The 18,994-nt window shown below is 48.7% G+C and overlaps 1 long non-coding RNA gene and 1 gene segment (V, D, J or C); one reads left to right on the forward strand and one right to left on the reverse strand.

Annotated features, from left to right (window-relative positions):
• The window catches only part of LOC140428475 (uncharacterized), a 122,394-nt gene that overhangs the window by 45,296 nt on the left and 58,104 nt on the right, over positions 1–18,994 (forward strand). The gene's annotated exons all lie outside the window — the stretch shown is intronic.
• Positions 5,301–18,994, reverse strand: part of LOC140428470 (immunoglobulin kappa light chain-like) — a 136,948-nt gene continuing 123,254 nt past the window's right edge. Inside the window, 4 exon segments of the V gene segment in view lie at positions 5,301–5,722; positions 7,866–8,207; positions 9,141–9,485; positions 10,704–11,054. Coding sequence covers positions 5,616–5,722; positions 7,866–8,207; positions 9,141–9,405 — 714 coding nt within the window.

Genomic DNA, 18,994 nt, shown 5'->3' on the forward strand with positions numbered 1-18,994 from the left:
CAGGGAGGCCGGTATGGGAATTGAACCCGCGTTGCTGACATTGTTCTGCATTACAAGCCAGCAGTTTAGCCACGCTGCTAAACAGCCTCTGCTTCCTCCGCTATCCCTGTTCGGCCCTAATCTCACTTTGATCATCCTCTTATTTCTCCGAGTCATGTCCTTGCTTGCTCAACCTCACGTAAGTTTCCTTCTTCCTCTTGACTAGAAGCTCCACTTCTCTTGTCATCCAAGGCTCCTTCACCTTTCCATTCCTTCCTCATCAGTGGGACAAAACTATTCAGCACTCGCAGCAAGTGCTCCTTCAACAACCCCCACATTACTGTTGTGCATTTCCCACAAACAACTGTTCCCACTTTATGCTCCTCAGTTCCTGCCTAATAGCAGTATAATTTCCCCTCCCCCAATTAAATACTTTCCCATTCTGTCTGTCCCTATCCCTCTCCATGTCTGGGGTAAAGGTCAAGGAGTTGTGGTCACTGTCACCGAAATGCTCTCCCACCGAGACATCTGACACCTGGCCTGGTTGTCAAATGTTGGGGTCTGGTCCGGATCCTAACAAATGTTGGGGTTTGCTCCGGGATCCTAACAAATGTTGGGGTCTGCTCCGGGATCCTAACAAATGTTGGGGTTTGCTCCGGGATCCTGACGCTGGATGGATTTGAACAGGTGGATTTGAGATGGTTTATGGGTTGAGATTAGATGAAGAGTCAGCAGTCGGGGGGCAGATATGTCTGGATGGTTTCTATGAAGAGAGGATTGATGACAATGGTTTTGAATATTTGAGGAAAGCCCCCAGTGTGTGACCCGAGATTAAACCATGACAAAGTGTCACGGGAGGTAAGAAATAGAAATTAACGGGGGAGGGGGGCATTTAGGAAATATGGAGAGAGGGATTGGGAGGGAGAATGGGACAATTCTGCAGTGATAGGGATCAGGGAGGAGGAATAGGGAAGTTGGGAATGGTGGGGGGAGTGGCAGAGACAGCTGAACATGTGACCTTAAACAAATAAATCTTTAGCTTTTTCAGATCAGAGCGTTTGATAATTTCTTTACTATGTCCCCAAGGTAACATCAGCGGATACATTTCTCCTTGAAACATTTGCAGATATTTGCAACCTTCAGACTGGTTATAACTTGTTGATATTTTTCTCTTAAAGGTGCAAATGCTCCAGTCCTTATCCAGTCTCCGCGTCTGGAACGTGTCACAGAGGGTCAGACTGCACGGTTACAGTGCAACATGCGGAACGCCGCAGTGACACACACCGATGTTCACTGGAACTGGGAGCTGCCAGGGAAAGATATGGAGAGGGTTCTAACACATGGGGCGAAATTCTCCCCCAACGGCGGGATGTCCGCCGACTGGCGCCAAAGACGGCGCCAATCAGACGGGCATCGCGCCGGCCCAAAGGTGCGGAATGCTCCGCATCATTGTGGGCCGAGCCCCAACATTGAGGGGCTAGGCCGGCGCCGGAGGGATTTCCGCCCCGCCAGCTGGCGGAAATGGCGTTTGTTGCCCCGCCAGCTGGCGCGGAAATGCGGCGCATGCGCGGGAGCGTCAGCGGCCGCGGTCAGTTTCTTGGCGCATGCGCAATGGGGAGAGTCTCTTCCACCTCCGCCATGGTGGAGACCGTGGCGGAGGCGGAAGGGAAAGAGTGCCCCCACGGCACAGGCCCACCCGCGGATCGGTGGGCCCTGATCGCGGGCCAGGCCACCGTGGGGGCACCCCCCCCGGGGTCAGATCGCCCCACGCCCCCCCCCCCCAGGACCCCGGAGCCCGCCCACGCCGCCTGGTCCCGCCGGTAAACACCAGTTTTGATTTACGCCGGCTGGACAGGCAATTTCTGGGCGGGACTTCGGCCGGAGAATTGAACGGGGGGTCCCGCCAACCGGCGCGGCCTGATTCCCGCCCCCGCCCAATCTCCGGTACCGGAGACCTCGGCGGGGGCTGGGGCGGGATTCACGGCGGCCAACGGCCATTCTCCGACCCGGCGTGGGGTCGGAGAATGTCGCCCATGATATAAAGAACACACAACGGAGTCCAGGTTTCACTGGGCGTTTCCATCCTTCCCGAGACACGTCCAATAAAACCTTCATCCTGACAATAAGCAACGTGCAGCCCAGTGACACTGCCGTCTATTACTGCTCCGTGTGGGGAGATATCAGTGGGAATGGATCACAGCTGAGCGTACCCAGTAAGTGCATTCACAATGACATCACTACATAAGAGAGGAATCCTGTAACCAAACATTCCCAGTGAAGAGGACAATGGGCTGGGGAATTGCCATTGTGATGTTCTAACCCAATATTCCATGGGACTGTGACTCCTCCCTGGGAGCACGGCATTGTCAAATCTTTCTCCTGCACACATATCAGCTCTGAATAGAGGTGGTAACCCCAAAACGTTATTTCTGTTACTCAGCAAAGTTGTGAAGACTGGTTTTATGAAGTGAAATGATTGGAAATAAACACCCACATAGCAGCCAATTAAATGTGGAGTTAGAAACACAGGATTGGGAAATGGGACTGCTGTTTGCCTGCCTGAAATATCCATTATTCCCAGAACTCCAGAGGTACGCCCACTCCTCTGCTTCTGTCCTCTGAAGCGGCCCAATTTTAATAACTCCACCACTGGGGACTTTGCCTCAATGGATGAGGCTGAAGTCTACAATTCCCTCCCTACACCCCTCTACATCTTGACCTATCGCTCCGTTTTAAGATGCTGTGTATTACCGACGCTTGTTGACCAAGGTTATGGTCACCGGGAGAATATCTCCTTGTGTGGTGCAGTGTCAGACATTTTTTGATCAAGCTCTTACTGAAGCTCTTTGTGTTGTTTACCATGTCAAAGGCGCTACGTAAATGAAAGTCATTGTTTTAATTGTTAGGCTGTTCGATATCACAGAGGCCTTCTGTCGTGCTTCTCCAAAGTACATCTCCCTCCCTCCTCTCAACCCATTTAACTGCAAATTCCAATTCTACACAGAATCACAATAAAATCATTGTGAAAATAACTGGGAAAAGTGGGGCCAGAGAGATGTCTCTTTGTGGATACAGAAATGGCAGAAAATGGATTTTATGCTGCAAGATTGAATTTTCTGTGCCTGCGTGACCTCACAATATTGTTCGTGGACCATTTTGCAGGTTAAGAGTGTCTTGGGTCCTGAACCCACCCACACACATCCATTGATGATGGGGTCACCAAAACAAGGACCATAGGAAAAAAACATTTCCTGTCTCCCAGTGTTTTTGAAATCGGTTTGGTCGGTGTTTGATAGACTTCTAAAACCCAGCAAGTAAGACAGCTTGAGAACCTGGAGGGAAACCTGACGAGGAGCCAGGGACATTCTGACAGGTAAGTATCAAATGGTTTGATGGCTTCAAGTGTTCTTGCTCGGTGCTGAATTACAGGGTAGATGTGTTTTTACTGAAGTGATTGAAAATGGGAGTCTGATTTGCAAACGGAAGCTTACAACATTGAACAACATTTTATAAGTATTGAGATGCTTTAGAGTACTTTGACCATTTGGAAAAATGCTAGACTGCAATCAAAACTGAAGAAAATGCTGTTTTTGATCCCAGGCGCCATGATATGAAGTTATTTAAATGTCCAGAGCCCTTTTGAATTGAAAAGAAAAACCTTCAGGTTTCCTTTGGATTGTCCTGATTTTTGTTAATGTCCATTTTAAAGACGTGGTTCCTGAGGAAGCCCCTTATGGATACTGGAGTGTGTGGCTACATATGAGAATATAGGTAGAGATATAGGGATATAAATTATATAAATGACATGGAGGGGGCAGGTAGGGTGTGGAAGGTGACCAGGGGGTTGATGGGGTCAGGATGAGATGGTATAAAATCATTCTTGGAGAGCTGGCCTGATATCCCAGAGAACTGACACTGGCTTTCTAACCAGCCGGCATCACCAGCTGCCCTGGGCCTCAGGAAACCTGGACCTCACCAACAGCACCTCCACAAGGTGAAATTCTGTATCTCTGGGCAGAGGTGAGGGGCTCAGGTTTCCAAAGGCAGGAATTGGCCTGGATCACGTTGTCCATCCCAACATGAAAACTCAGTCGATGGTGTCAGGAAACTCAAACCCACCCTCAGATCCATCACATGAGAGAAAGTAACATCCTCAAAAACCAACTGAACTCAGCCGAGTGAGTCCAACTTTCTCATAATCTGCAGCCGTGTTCTGACCATCAGCTGCTCCCGGGGCTGCTGGGAAATGAATTATAAAATCGCACCAACATCAGCCACAATATTCATCACATTTATCAGCGGACAACAACATTTCTGTCCTCACCAATTACTTTCCTTTTATAATGGGGTGGGGGACGCACTGACACCGCGATGAGTCATTGCTGAGGCCCAGGCTCATTCTCTGTTGATAAGGTTTCAAATTCCACCATGGCTTCCGGTGAGATTTAAATTCAAGTTTTTAATTAATACAGACTTTGGAATATAAAGCTATTCTCCTCAGTGGTGACCTTGAAACCATCTGTGACTGTTGTAAAATCCATCTGATTCTCTGATGTCCTTTAGGGAAGGAAGTCTGCCGTCCTTACCTGGTCTGGCCGACATGTGACTGCAGTGTGGTGAATGTAGGAATTTCAGACATGTTGTACTGTGGGTATTTGGTGCAATAAGGGTTAAAATCCGGAGTTAGTGTGTGTGACTGCTGCAGTCATGTTTTTATAAATCCTGGTTTTGGATCCATGGGTGCAATTAAAGCATAGTAAAAAGCTTGGGCTAATGGAGTTTTGTTTGGATTAAGGGGTTTCCCTGTGGAGTTAATTACGATTTTAGCTTGGTAAAATAATGTCATTTCTGGGAGTAGCAAAGATATCACGCATTTTGCGGAGCAGCAGAGTTCAGTTGAGTTTCAGATGGAGATGTGAGCAGGCAGCAAGCATCTCAGTTCAGTTCAAAGATTTATGCCTGTGACTAGATGAGCACTTTCTTTCCAAGCAGTTCAGATGAGTGTAATCAGAAGGTGAGCTAAAACAAGCTGAAGTATCTTCTGAAGAAATACAGCCAGACTTTCTGCACGGTTCTGACAGGGTTCAGATCTTGTCTTCAAATGATCGCTCTTCTTCAAAGAACATCTCTGTGAAGCAGGTATTCTTGAGGGCTAACTGTATTTAACAGTGGATTGAGAGTTGAGATGGGATTTTTAATTGTTTGAGTGGGAACAAAGATAGCAGTTAAGGGTTACTGTATTCACCGTATTGATTAGCATTGTTTATGTGGCGATTGTCAGCTATTTCCTGGTGTGATGTAAAATATAATTTCATACTCTGTAAGTAATCAAGTTTGTTTAATACACCATATCCCTATTTTTCCCCAAATCACTCCTGGAGTGAGGTGTCATTTCATCACAGTTTTATCAAATATTGGGGTTCCTGTCCCGTATTTCATCCACTGTTTTTGTCTGGCCAGGATTGCAACATCAGATCCTCAACAATGGGGTTGACTGTTAATTGCTCGCAAGGGAAATTAGGGATTGGCAATAAATGCTGCTCTTGCCAACAATGCCCACATCCCATAAACAAACAAAACAAACTACACACAATAACCGAGAGAAACGGAATTATTCTGTCAAAATTACGGGATTGTTATTTCCGAAGCAGTATGAATCCGATGAGCAAACTAATTCCAGCAAATCCCGTAAGAGTTCCCAGAATGATCCAGACAAGCTTCATCTTCTCAGCGTCAGCCGGGTCTGTGAAAGGAAATCACATGTTTACGGTTAAAGGACGGGGAATGGATTTGATTCTCGTCAGTCGGTGACATTTGAAATGGTAAAGTAGAGAAATGACAGCAGGTGGAATTCAGACTGAGCAGATATTTCTATCTGCTGGACACCTGGAATAACAATGTCAGTTTAAACTCAGATCAATTTGAATTATTGATAATGCGGCAGGCCAATCTTATATCACACACTGACCACTTGCTGGCCATTCTGGCTGACTTGGTAACAGTGCAGCAAAGTTCCACAGATGGAAAGAAAACCACCAACAGATCCCCATTGAGTTCCGTTCTGTATCCTCCTCCGTCCACACCAACATTACACTGTAGGGGAGTGACTTTTGGATAGGTGGTGTGTATTGTGTGACCGACACCACTAATGTGAACAGGCAATCCGTATAAACAAGATGAAGTTTGTTTTTAAACATGGAGGAGTTGAGTTGAGGAAAGGCTGAGCAATGGGGACTGAGATGAAGGTAAAGTTCTCTATATTGGAAGAGGAAATGTCAATGACACATCAGTTAGCAAGATGGAGTTTGTCTAAAAGATTGTGATTGCAAAATTAACAAGGAAGAATGTAGAGAGTTTTAGATTAATGGAACACCCTCCAAAGAGAATTAACCCATTCAAAAAAGTGACTTAAATGTGTGTGTGGGATTGGGACTAAAGTTCAGAGTAATTGTGGTGATTCAGGTCATTGCCAATGTTGGCTGTGATGGGCAGCGTGCCAGGCTGAAAGGGAGCTAATGGGATGGGTTTTGTTTAGTTTATTCCCTCGAGTTACTGACTGGGGTGAACTCTCCTGCTCTTCTTAAGCTACTGCCATGTGGCCTCCTGCATCTCCCAGAGAGAGCGGACCAGGGCTTGGTTTAAAGTCTCGTCTGATCATCCTCTGATAGAATTGTTCCGAATTCTCAATCATTTTGCTGAAGCAAATTGAGACAAACTATTCCGACTTGTGGTATTCATTCTTCAGCACGACAAAGATGATATTATCAGGCCATTATCACATTGTTATTTAGGGAGCTTGCTGTGCACAAATTGGCCGATACATTTCCTACATTTAAATAGGGCCCAAGCTTTACAAAGGGTTTAATTGGTTGTAAAGCACTTTGGGACAACTGGAGATGTCAGTAAAGGTACGTATGGCCTGGATTTTATGGATGGTGAGAGTTCCTTGCTCATCATTCGGAGAGTCGGCGGGGACGACTCGACAGCATTGCTGCCATTTCCTGCTCAAATGAACTCCGGTCCGCATTTGGAAAGAAGTCCCAGTACCTCCATGCACAGCGCTACAGTGGCTTTAAGAGATACTGCAGCACTGTGCCTGAGACAATGTTCCAGGAACTGCATTGATGGTAAGTAGCAGTGTTCCCAGAAAGGGGCAGTCCAGTGGCGATTTTGGAGTTTTTAAATTTAAACCTCAAAGATTTATTGAGAAGAAAAGAAAATTTAACCACACACAATTACAATTACACAGTTAAAATTGATTTCACAATATGTTCCCCCAAAATACTCCCTAATTGATCAGACTCATAAATACAATTCTTCCAGGCAGTACTCCATAATATATGTTTAAATATCAAAATCCAGTTAATATTAACCAAGGCACAACTGCTGTAACTTGACTAAAAGTATCCCACATGATCTCTCAAACCATGTTGCACTCAAATGTGAAAATCAAAGACCTTCAGAAACTGCTTTTCACAGTCCAATACATTTCCAGACTGCCTGGATGGTTGATTCAAACATCACCTACTCCCAGCCCAGAGCTGTTTCCAAGGGATCTTTCCCCAACAGCCAATCCCCAACCAGTTCAACAGCTCTCCTCACATATCCTTTTCCCTTTCATCTTCAATTCCAGTGTGTTCACTCTGTATGGACATTGTGGGCAATTCCCTTTGTCAGAGCAGAGCAGCAGGAGTAGGCCATTCAGCCCCTCGAGCCCTCTGTGTTATTCAACTGGGCTATGGCTGAGTGTTGACCTCAGTACCATTTTCCCTCACTATCCCCATAACCCTCAATATCATTGGCACCTAGAAATCCATCAACCAGTATGTCCTGCACTAGATTATGTGCTCGAGTCTGTGAAGTTGGAAAATGTAACTTGTCCTTACTTATTACAGTGAGCTGGGTTCCATTCCAATCGATATCTCCCCTCACTTCACAATAGTAGATGGCAGCGTCACTGGGCTGAATGTTGCTGATTGTCAGAATGAAGCTGTTACTGGACATGTTTCGAGAAGACTGGAAACGCTCGGAGAAGCCAGGACCCCATCGTGTGTTGTTCAGTATCTCATCTGTTAAAATCCACTCGATGTAAGCTGGTTGTTGTCGGTACCAATGAACATCAGCGTATGTCACAGCGGCGTTATACAGGGTGCACTGTAACCGTGCACTCTGACCCTGTCTGATAGGTTCTGGGACAGGAGACTGGATAACCACTGGGGCATCTGCACCTTTGGAGAAACAATATTTATAACTTAAAAGAGTATCTGGATTTACAAAGTAGCTCTGGTAGTTAACCATAGAATCGTTGGTGCCTCACGGCGCTGAGGTCCCAGGTGCGATCCCAGCTTTGGGTCACTGTCCGTGTGGAGTTTGTACATTCTCCCCGTGTCTGCGTGGGTTTCACCCCCACAACCCAAAGATGTGCAGGGTAGGTGGATTGGCTACGCCAAATTGGCCCTTAATTGGAAAAAATGAATTGGGTACTTGAAATTGTAAAAAAAAACAGAATCACTGCAGTGGAGAAAGAGGCCATTCAGCCCATCCAGTCTGCACAAACCCTCTGGAAGAGCACCCTTCCTCGGACACTCCCCCACCATCCAAACAAAATCCTTAAATTGGCACCAATACCCATTTGAAGACTGCATTCCACCACCAGCATCAGGAGGGGGACTCCCCATTTGGATAAAACCCACTTCGTGTTTCTAATGGTGACCTGGGGGAGTTCCTCATTGTCAAGTACTGGTTGCCATGACATCAGGAAGGGGGAGGGGGGCCTGTGAAGAGCTACCACCCTGTCCAGGTTGCTAACCCCTCTTCCCACAATCTCAACCTATGACCCCAAACCCTCCCACAATCACCTTTGGTCCGAGTCCCTCAGCCTGAGCTTGTTGTGGGCCACTGGTTTGACTGGTGTTTGCGATGTGCAGCTGCCTGTCTCAGGCACCATGGCCATGTGGAAGGCCCACCGCTGTCTATGTATGTGCCTGATCCTTCACAAAGGAAGCAACATGGGCCTCGCCCTGGATCTCAGGCCAGTGAGTGAGAGACCCCATCACCTGTAGCAAGAAGCTTCCAAAAAAGTGTGAACATTTGAGACTTCTGAGAACCACAAGACAGAACATGTGGTGAAGATTAATGAGAATCATGGAAACTGTACTTACTGGTTACATTCAGCTGTGTTCCATTCCCACTGATATCTCCCCACACTGAGCAGTAATAGACGGCAGTGTCACTGGGCTGCACGTTGCTGATTGTCAGGATGAAGCTGTTGGAGTCCATGTGTCTGGAAGGCAGGAAACGCTCAGAGAAACCCGAATCCCGGTCTACATAATTCTTTGCATCAAGTGCTAAAATCCTCTCCCTCTCTTTCCCTGGCAGCTCCCGGTACCAATAAACGTTTGTGTATCTCACTGCGGCGTTCTGCATGGAGCAGTGGAACCGTGCAGTCTGACCCTCTGGGACACGTTCCAGACTCGGAGACTGGATAAGGACTGGAGGTTTCTTACCTTTAAGAGAGAAATATCAACAATTTATAAACAGGTGCTGAGGTTGCAGTCTGGGCTGATTCTCCGCTTCCCCAGCTGCGTGTTTCTCGGTGGCGCGCTGTTCCCAGGCAGCGCGATTCTGCCTTCCCGCTTGTCAATGGGATTTCCCATTGAAGCCACGCCACAGGGAAAGCCCCGGGCGAGGGGGCACTGCCGGCGGCAATCGCCACGGCCAGAGAATTGCAGCCTTTCTTTCTGCTTTTAGTAGAAGTGCCACCCTCCGATCAGAGACTCGGGGGTCCTCGATCACAGGGTCAGACCCATTATTGACCTGTCAATCCCTCCATGCTCACATAATCCAATGGAGCTTCCCAAAAAGAAATGATGTGGGGGTGTGGCTGCCTCTCCAGCCACCCGCTGAGTTCCCATCACCTCCACAAGATTCCACCCATTGTCCCGGCCGCACTGAAGCCGCCAGTTAATGTGTTCCTCACTCACATTCAAAGTGTGGGGCAACTATTTTGTGGCCCTTGTCCTATTAGCTGAAGGGGTTGCTCAATTCAAGAACAAACCTTTGTTTCTTTAGTCCACATTCCAGCAATTCTCATTGATGATTGGAAAGTGAGCATTGAGCTGCTCAATAGTTTAATAAATCATTGTCGATGCCACCAATCTGTGTGGCCAGGACTGCAGGGAACAAAGCTCAGGAAGAATTCCCACCTCCGGGAGGGGAGGGCAAAGACAGCAAGCTGGAAAATCTCACACACCTGATGGCCCACACCCTGTGATTCTAAAAGAGATCGCTGCAGATTTAGAGAATGCACTCGTTACAAATTTCCCAAATTCCTTCACGGGGACATCGGCCGGGATTCTGCGCTCTAGGCCGCTGAGATCGGGAAACCCGCTGGGATTGGCGCCGGGCGACAGACCCGTTCCCATTCTCTACCCGCCTCCACCCTCCCCCCCCCCCCCCCCCACACCCCCGTGCTGTGCTAACCCCCCCCCCACCCCCTGCAACCTGAAACCTTCTTCCTCACTATTAACCACCAGCTCAATCTTTGTGTCTTTCACAAACTTACTGATCCTCCCTCCACATTCTCATCTGTATCAAACTTCAGCAACGTCTCTCTCTTTTCATCAAGATTCAAGTTCTGGGCGGTCAAGTCACTGTTTTTAAACTCAGACTTTGTGCAATAACATTATTTGAAATAAAAGCAATAAAGCATAGACATTACTCACTGGTTACATTCAGCCGGGTTCCATTCCCAAAGATTTTCCCCCAAATCCCACAGATATAGACAGCGGAGTCACCGGGCTTCACATCTCTGACTGTCAGAATGTAGCTGTTACCGGGAACATCTCTGGAAGGCTGAAACCGATCAGACAGACCTGTCGCCCGGGAAACTTCGCCATTTACATCATGACTCAATATCCATTCATGACTTTGTGAGCGGTACCAATGTAAAGTGTATTTATCCACAGTGTAATCTACATGCTTGCTCTGTAAGTCACACAGAAACGTCACTGTTTCACCCTCAGGCACTTTCACAACTTGAGGAGATTGGATAAGAACCGTCCCTGTCACATGACCTGTGAACAGAAAATAACTGAAGATCAGAACAGATAAGAAAATACAAAATAGAAGCTGAAACACAAGTTATTATAAAATCCCATGTAGATCAGGAATTAATATTGTGCATTGTCATCAGTAACTTGTTGCCCAGTTGCTTTATCCACACCCTGAACTTCACTGTCTCACATCGCATTGTACTGACCAATAATGTCAGCCCAGCATTTTGTGCTCAAAGCCTCGCGTCTCAAGTGGGATTTGAACTGAGCCAAGATGGACACAGTGGGGAGGATTTGAGGGATAGAACGATGTCCTGGAGGTGGGTCAGATTGACCAAATGTGTGCTGGTGTTGTGAATGGCTGCTTGCAGGCCTTAGAGCCAGGAACAGAATGTATTCAGCCAGGAGCAGTGCAGTTTCCTCTGTTAAGCGTGGTCCAAGTTTAAATTATTGATATAAATGGTAAACAAGAGTCATCCCAGCACAGAACATTGAAGAGCTCCAATTCCCGTCTTCTCTCATTCATTTGTTTATTACCTTATCAAAGGAAATCTAAATATATCACATCTACAAGTTTACCTATGTCTACTCTCTTAGTTAGCTCTTCAAAGAATTCTGGTCAGTGGCATGGTAACACAGAGGTTAGCACTACTGCCTCACAGCACCAGGGACGCAGGTTCAATTTTGGCCTCGGGTGACTGTCTGTATGGAGTTTGCATCATCTCCCCGTGTCTGTGTGGGTTTCCTCTGGGTGCTCTGGTTTCCTCCCACAGTATAAAGATATACAGGTTAGATAGATTGGCCATGGAAAATTGCCCCTTAGTGTTCTGTAACGGGGATAGGGTGGGGGCCTGACCCTCTGTCATGTGCTCTTTCAGAGGGTCGGTGCAGGCTGGATGGGCTGAATGGCCTCCTTCTGCACTGTGGGGATTCTCTGAGTCTATGAATTGATTTGGTCAAGAATGACACGTCCATTTCAAGTCCATGTTGACTATTCATTCTTCTATTTGTTTTTTAGAGTCTAGATTTTTTTAGTTGGAATTCCATTATGTTTCATACAACTTATGTGATACCAAATTGTCTATAATTCCCAGGACATGTTATATTTCCTTTGTTAAGTGCAACATTTCTCTTAATTTTATTTTAATTGAGATTTCTAATCACATTGTTGGATGTCATTTCCTGTCTGACTTCACTCTCTTTCCTGGCTTCTTGTGGTTTCACATCAAGGATCCTATCAGAAGCTGAGAAAGATAAAATCCAAAAGTCTATGAAAATTGATAAAATAATCATCTCCCATTGGGCATGCTGGGTAAACTGATCTCCTGACCCAACGATCGTCCAACAATCAAACTGGATCTCGAGAATTTCTGACCCCTTTGAGTTCCCAACGCCCCCTGCAGCCTGCGGCAACGTTACTGGATTCAGGAGCCTCAACGCAAGGGGCAGGGTTCTGACCCTCTGGTGGGCAGAACATTCCAAGGTGGCTTTCTGAGATTGTCAACTCTGCTGAGGCACCGAGTGGGACCTCTTCACATCCCCCTCAACATCACCACAGGATTCCCATTGGGAAGCTCGGATCACTCACACTAATTAGATCAGGAAACATGCTCACAAAATTCCTGACTGAAGCATAGAGGCAGAAAAATGCCTGGAGTTGTGTCAGAGTCACTTCAGCCTTCAGCATCTGTACATTAAACATCCTCCTCAGTGTGCTGACCCCCTCAGCAATCCCTACACCTCCCATTCCCATTCACACAGACAGCGGTAAATAGGGGCACACATTTGGGGGAAAGGCTTCAAGGGGGTGACTGTTCCTATGAGACGGATCAGGCTCCTCACGGACATGAAAGGGGTCTGAAGGATTTGGGGATGATAATTCAGGAGCAGTTTATGAATGGTGGATTTGAGGAAGAAATCCTCTGGCAAATTATTCCCTCCATTTAACATTCCAGGACGGAAAATAATCCAATGAAAATCATCCTGCAAATCAGGAGAAATGGGAATTAAAGAATCAACAAGGTTTTGTTAATTTTAAAATTAAATTTAGAGTACCCAAGGAGCAATTTGGAATGGACAATCCACCTACCCTGCACATCTTTGAGTTGTGGGGGTGAAACCCACGCAGACACGGGGAGAATGAGCAAACTCCACACAGACAGTGACCCGGGGCCGGGTTTTAACCCAGGTCCCCAGGTCCTCAGCTCCCTAGGCAGCAGTGCTAACCACTGTGCCACCGTGCCGCCCAACGATGTTTTGAACATGAAGAGTGAGACAATTGTGTCTGTGAATTGCCGGCCGCTGGAGTTTCAGAGTGGGATCACTGAGCTGGGGGCTCAGTGTTGTCTCTGACGCTGTATTTTCCCATTGAACCATGAGAACCCCAAACTATCCCAACTCTTATACAGGAAAATCTGACTAAAAACACACATCACCCCCAATAACCAGAAAATCAACTCAAAAACATAACGATGTGCAAGCAGCCCCAGGTTACTTACCCACCGCCATACAGAGGGTGAGAGTCAGAGCAGAGAGAGCTGGGCAAAACATTCCAAACAAAGTCCTTTTGCAAACACACAATTCTTGTTTCTTTCACACACTCTTCTATTAGATGTTGCTGTGAAAGATTCCAGAATGTCTCAATATTACTTCCTTTTTTTACTTCTAGAGGTGTGACAGCACGGTGACATTGTGGTTATGACTGCTGCCACACAGCGCCAGTCACCAGGGTTAGCAATGCTGCCTCACAGTGCCAGGGACCCGGGTCAGCTGCTATCTCACAGTGCCATGGACCCGGGTCAGCACGGCTGTCTCATAGTGCCAAGGACCCGGGTCAGCACAGCTGTCTCATAGTGCCAGGGACCCGGGTCAGCACAGCTGTCTCACAGCGCCAGGGACACAAGTTCAATTCCAGTCTTGGGTGACTGTGTGGAATTTGTACATTCTCCCCGTGTCTGCGTGGGTTTCCTCCGGGTGCTCCGGTTTCATTCCACAGAGAAAAGATGCACAGGTTAGGTGGATTGGTCATGCTGAATTGTCCCTTAGTGTCCAAGGCTATGCAGGTTAGGTGGATTGGTCATGCTAAATTGCCCGTACTATTCAAAAGCTTACATGGTGACATGGGGATAGAAGTTGGGTGGCACGGTAGCACAGCGGTTAGCACTGTTGCTTCACAGCTCCAGGGTCCCAGGTTCGATTCCCGGCTTGGGTCACTGTCTGTGCGGAGTCTGCACGTTCTCCCCGTGTCTGCGTGGGTTTCCTCCGGGTGCTCCGGTTTCCTCCCACAAGCCGCGAAAGACGTGTTGTTGGTGAATTGGACATTCTGAATTCTCCCTCTGTGTACCCGGACAGGCGCCGGAATGTGGCGACTAGTGTTAACGTAAGCCTACTTGGGACAATAAAGATCATTAAAAAACAAAATTAAGTGTGGAGGAGTGGGCCTTGGTGGGGGGCTCGTTCACAGGGTCAGTATAGACTCAATGGGCCCAATGGCCTCCTCCTGCACTGTCGGGAATGTTTCTGTGCTTCTCTGATTCATTCCCATGGAACAGATTGGGTTATTGAGGGATATTAAAGTGGTTTTGGGGATGATAATTCAGGAGCCCCAGCAGCAGACTTCAGCAAGGTTCACCCTGCGTCTCCACAGATACTCGGAGAGCTCGCCAGTACTGACCAGTGGAAATGGCTCCATTTTATTCTATAGACAATGGTCTGCATCCCCTCACTCTGATGATGTTTTTTTAAAATAAATTTAGAGAACCCAATTCATTTTTTCCAAGAAAGGGGCAATTTCGTGTGGCCAATCCACCTACCCTGCACATCTTTGGGTTGTGGGGGTGAAACCCACGCAAACACGGGGAGAATGTGCAAACTCCACACGGACAGTGATCCAGAGCCAAGGTCAAACCTGGGACCTCGGCAACGTGCTAACTGCTGCGCCACCGTGCTGCCCTCCTGATTCCAGGGATGGCAGGACTGACCTATGAGGAGAGATTGATTAGGTTAGGATTGTTTTCGCTGGAGTTCAGACGAATGAGGGGGGATCTCATAGAGACTTATAAAATTCTATTTATCTAATTCTAGTCGCCGTAAATGCCATCTTATTGATCGAGATCGGAACTCCTCTGAACCTTGAATGAAAATTTGAATGGAACCTCTGCCCCTCCCACCCTTTCCTCAGTCTCGTCTGATCCCTAATTGGCAAATATGTCTCCTGCAAGAAGACTACTTCTGCGCGGAGAGTCCGCAAATGAGTAAACACCCGAGACCTTTTAACCCGACCATTACCCCCTCACCTTCCCTTTCTGTGGTCCACCTTGAACTTGAACACAAGGAAGTGCGTGACAATGAGCTACCTGTGAACCACTGACCCGAGAATACAGGAAGAAAGAATAGAATTGTACATTTGCAAAAGGACTTTGTTTGGGATGTTTTGCTCAGCTCTCTCTGCTCTGACTCTCACCCTCTGTATGGCGGTGGGTAAGTAACCTGGGGCTGCTTGCACATTGTTATGTTTTTTAGTTGATTTTCTGGATATTGGGGGTGATGTGTATTTTTAGTCAGATTTTCCTGTTTAAGAGTTGGGATAGTTTGGGGTTCTCATGGTTCAATGGGAAAATACAGTGTCAGAGACAACACTGAGCCCCCAGCTCAGTGATCCCGCTCTGAAACTCGAGCGGGCGGCAATCCACAGATACAATTGTCTCAGTCTTCATGTTCAAAACATCACATTGTCCCGGTTCAATGACGAGGAACAGTTATTGAAAAGAGTTATTGGAAGACTGATGCCACCTGTGGGATCACTCCCCACAGTGAGGTCAACACCATCAGTGTGAGGGACAGCACGGTATCACAGTGGGTTAGCACTGTTGCCTGACGGCGCCAAGGACCCGGGTTCGATCCCGACTCTGGGTCACTGTCCGTGTGGAGTTTGTACATTCTCCCTGTGTTTGTGTGGGTTTTAAAAGTTTATTTGAAAAAAACTCCCTGGAATCAGTCTGGTAAACCTTTACTGCTCACCCTCGAGAGCAAGAACATCCTTCCTCAGAAAAGGAGGCCAAAACTACACACAATATTTAATAAATGTTTCATTAAAGTTTTCCAATGAACGTTTTACATAACAAAAATAGGAATACAGATAGTAATAAACAATAACAAGAAACATATCCCAAAGTTCACAGTGAAACTACTTACACAACAGAATTTTTTTAAAAAAACAGAACAAGGTGGGTTTTGTCTCCAGGCCCAACTCACATTGTATCAACACTACCCCCACCTGAACCCCCCGCCCCTCCCCCCCAGGATGCTGCTGCTGCTGACACTTACGGCTCCCCTCGAAAGTCAAGGAAAGGTTGCCACCGCCGGGAGAACCCCATCAAGGACCCTCTCGAGGTGAACTTTATTCGCTCCACGCTGAGGAACCCCGCCATATCGCTAACCCAGATCTCCACACCCGGGGGATTCGAGTCCCTCCACATTAGCAAGATCCGTCACCGGGCTACCAGGGAGGCAAAGGCCAGTACCTCGGCCTCTTTCGCTTCCTGCACTCCCGGATCCTCCGACACCCCAAATATCGCTACTGTTGGACTCGCCTTCACCCGAGTGTTCAAAATCCTGGACATCACCCTCGCAAACCCCTGCCAGAGTTCTTTAAGTGCCGGGCATGCCCAAAACATATGGGCATGTTTCACCGGACTCCCTGCACATCTCGAGCAACTGTCCTCCACCCCAAAAAACTTACTCATTCTTCCCGCCGTTATATGCGCCCGATGCACCACCTTGAACTGGATTAATCCGAGCCTGGTACATGATGAGGAGGAGTTCACCCTGCTCAGCGCGCCGGCCCATAGACCCTCATCCTGCTCCTCACACAGCTCCTCCTCCCACTTGCCCTTCAAATACTCCTCTGAGGCTTCCTCCACCTCCTGCAGCTCCTGATATATGTCCGACACCTTGCCCTCCCCGACCCAGCTGCCAGACACCACCCTGTCCTGGATCCTACGAGGGGGTAGCAGCGGAAATGTCCCCACCTGTTTTCTAAGAAAGTCTTGAACCTGTAGGTACCTGAACGCATTCCCCGGGGGCAGGCCGAACTTCTCCTCCAGCACCTGCATGCCAGGGAAAGTCCCGTCCATATACAGGTCCTCCATCCTCCTAATATCTGCCCTATACCAGCCTTGGTATCCCCCATCCAACCCACCCAGAGCAAATCTGTGGTTATTCCATATCGGGGTCCACACCGAGGCCCCCTCCTCTCCCCTGTGTCTCCTCCACTGCTCCCAGATCCTCAGTGCCGCCGTCACCACCGGACTAGTGGGGTATCGCGCCGGCGAGAACGGCAGCGGAGCCGTAACAAGTGCCCCTAGACTGGTGCCTCTACACGACACCACCTCCAACTCCCCCACGCCGCCCCCTCCTCCATCATCTATTTCCTGATCATGGCCACATTGGCCACCCAGTAATAACTGCAGAAGTTCGGCAGAGCCAGTCCACCAGCCCCCCCCCCCCCCCCCCCCCCCCCCCCCCCCCGCCCCCCACTCCGCCCCGGCTACGCTCCAAGAATACCATTGTGACTCGCGGGGTTTTATTCACCCACACAAATCCCGTCACAATCCTATTCATCCGCTTAAAGAAGGACTTGGGGATGAAAATGGGGAAGCACTGAAATACGAAGAGGAACCTGGGGAGAACCGTCATCTTCACAGTCTGCAGCCATCTCGCCAAGGAAAGTGGGAGCATATCCCATCTTTTAAACTCTCCCTCCATCTGCTCCACTAGCCGGGTTAAGTTGAGACTGTGCAGGGCATCCCAGTTCCTGGCCACTTGTATCCCCAAGGACCGAAAGCTCCTCTCCACTAACCTGAGCGGGTGCTCCCTCAGTCTCTCCTCCTGGCCCCTACCATGGACCACGAACAGCTCACTCTTCCCCACGTTCAACTTACACCCCGAGAACCTCCCGAAGTCCCCCAGGATCCGCATGACATCCCCCATCCCCTCTAACGGGTCCGAAATATACAACAGCAGGTCATCCACGTAGAGGGAGACCCGGTGCTCCTCCCCTCCACGCACCAGCACCCTCCAAACCCCCGAAGTCCTGAGCGCGATGGCCAATGGCTCAATTGCCGGGGCAAACAGCAATGGGGACAGGGGACACCCCTGTCTCGTCCCCCGGTGCAGACTGAAATATTCCGACCTTTGCCGGTTTGTGGACACACTCGCTGCAAGGGCCTGATACAGCAACTTGACCCACTCTATAAATCCCTCCCCAAATCCAAACCTGCCTAGTGCGTCCCACAGATACTCCCACTCCACCCTGTCAAAGGCCTTCACCGCGTCCATTGCAGCCACCACCTCCACCTCCCCCACCCCCCCCCCCCCCCCCCCGCACCCACCCCCCCCCACCCCCCGAAGCCATAATGATAACATTCAGGAACCTCCTCACATTTGCGTTCAGCTGCCTGCCCTTAACAAACCCCGTCTGGTCCTCCCCAATCACTCCCGGGACACAGTCCTCTATTCTCATGGCCAGAATTTTTGCCAACAGCTTGGCATCCACGTTCAGGAGCGATCTCGGCCTGTAGGACCCACACTGAAGCGGATCCTTCTCCTTCTTCAGGATAAGCGAGATCAATGCCTGTGACATTGTCGGAGGGAGGATCCCTTTCTCCTTTGCCTCATTGAAGGTTCTCATCAGGAGCGGGCTCAACAGCTCCGAGAACTTCTTATAAAATTCTACGGGGAAGCCGCCCGGGCCCGGGGCCTTGCCCGTCTGCCTGCCTGCCAGCCCCCTGACTACCTCCTCCAACCCAATCGGGGCCCCCAGTCCCTGCACCCGCTCTGCTTCCACCCTTGGGAACCTCAACCGGTCCATGAACCGCCTCATCCCTTCCCACTTCATTGACCCTCTCTGGGCTCAGCACCATGTTGCCTTCCCTATCCCGCACTCCTCCAATCTCTCTGGC

The sequence above is a fragment of the Scyliorhinus torazame genome, chromosome 1 (genome assembly GCF_047496885.1).
Source record: "Scyliorhinus torazame isolate Kashiwa2021f chromosome 1, sScyTor2.1, whole genome shotgun sequence".
NCBI lineage: Eukaryota > Metazoa > Chordata > Chondrichthyes > Carcharhiniformes > Scyliorhinidae > Scyliorhinus > Scyliorhinus torazame.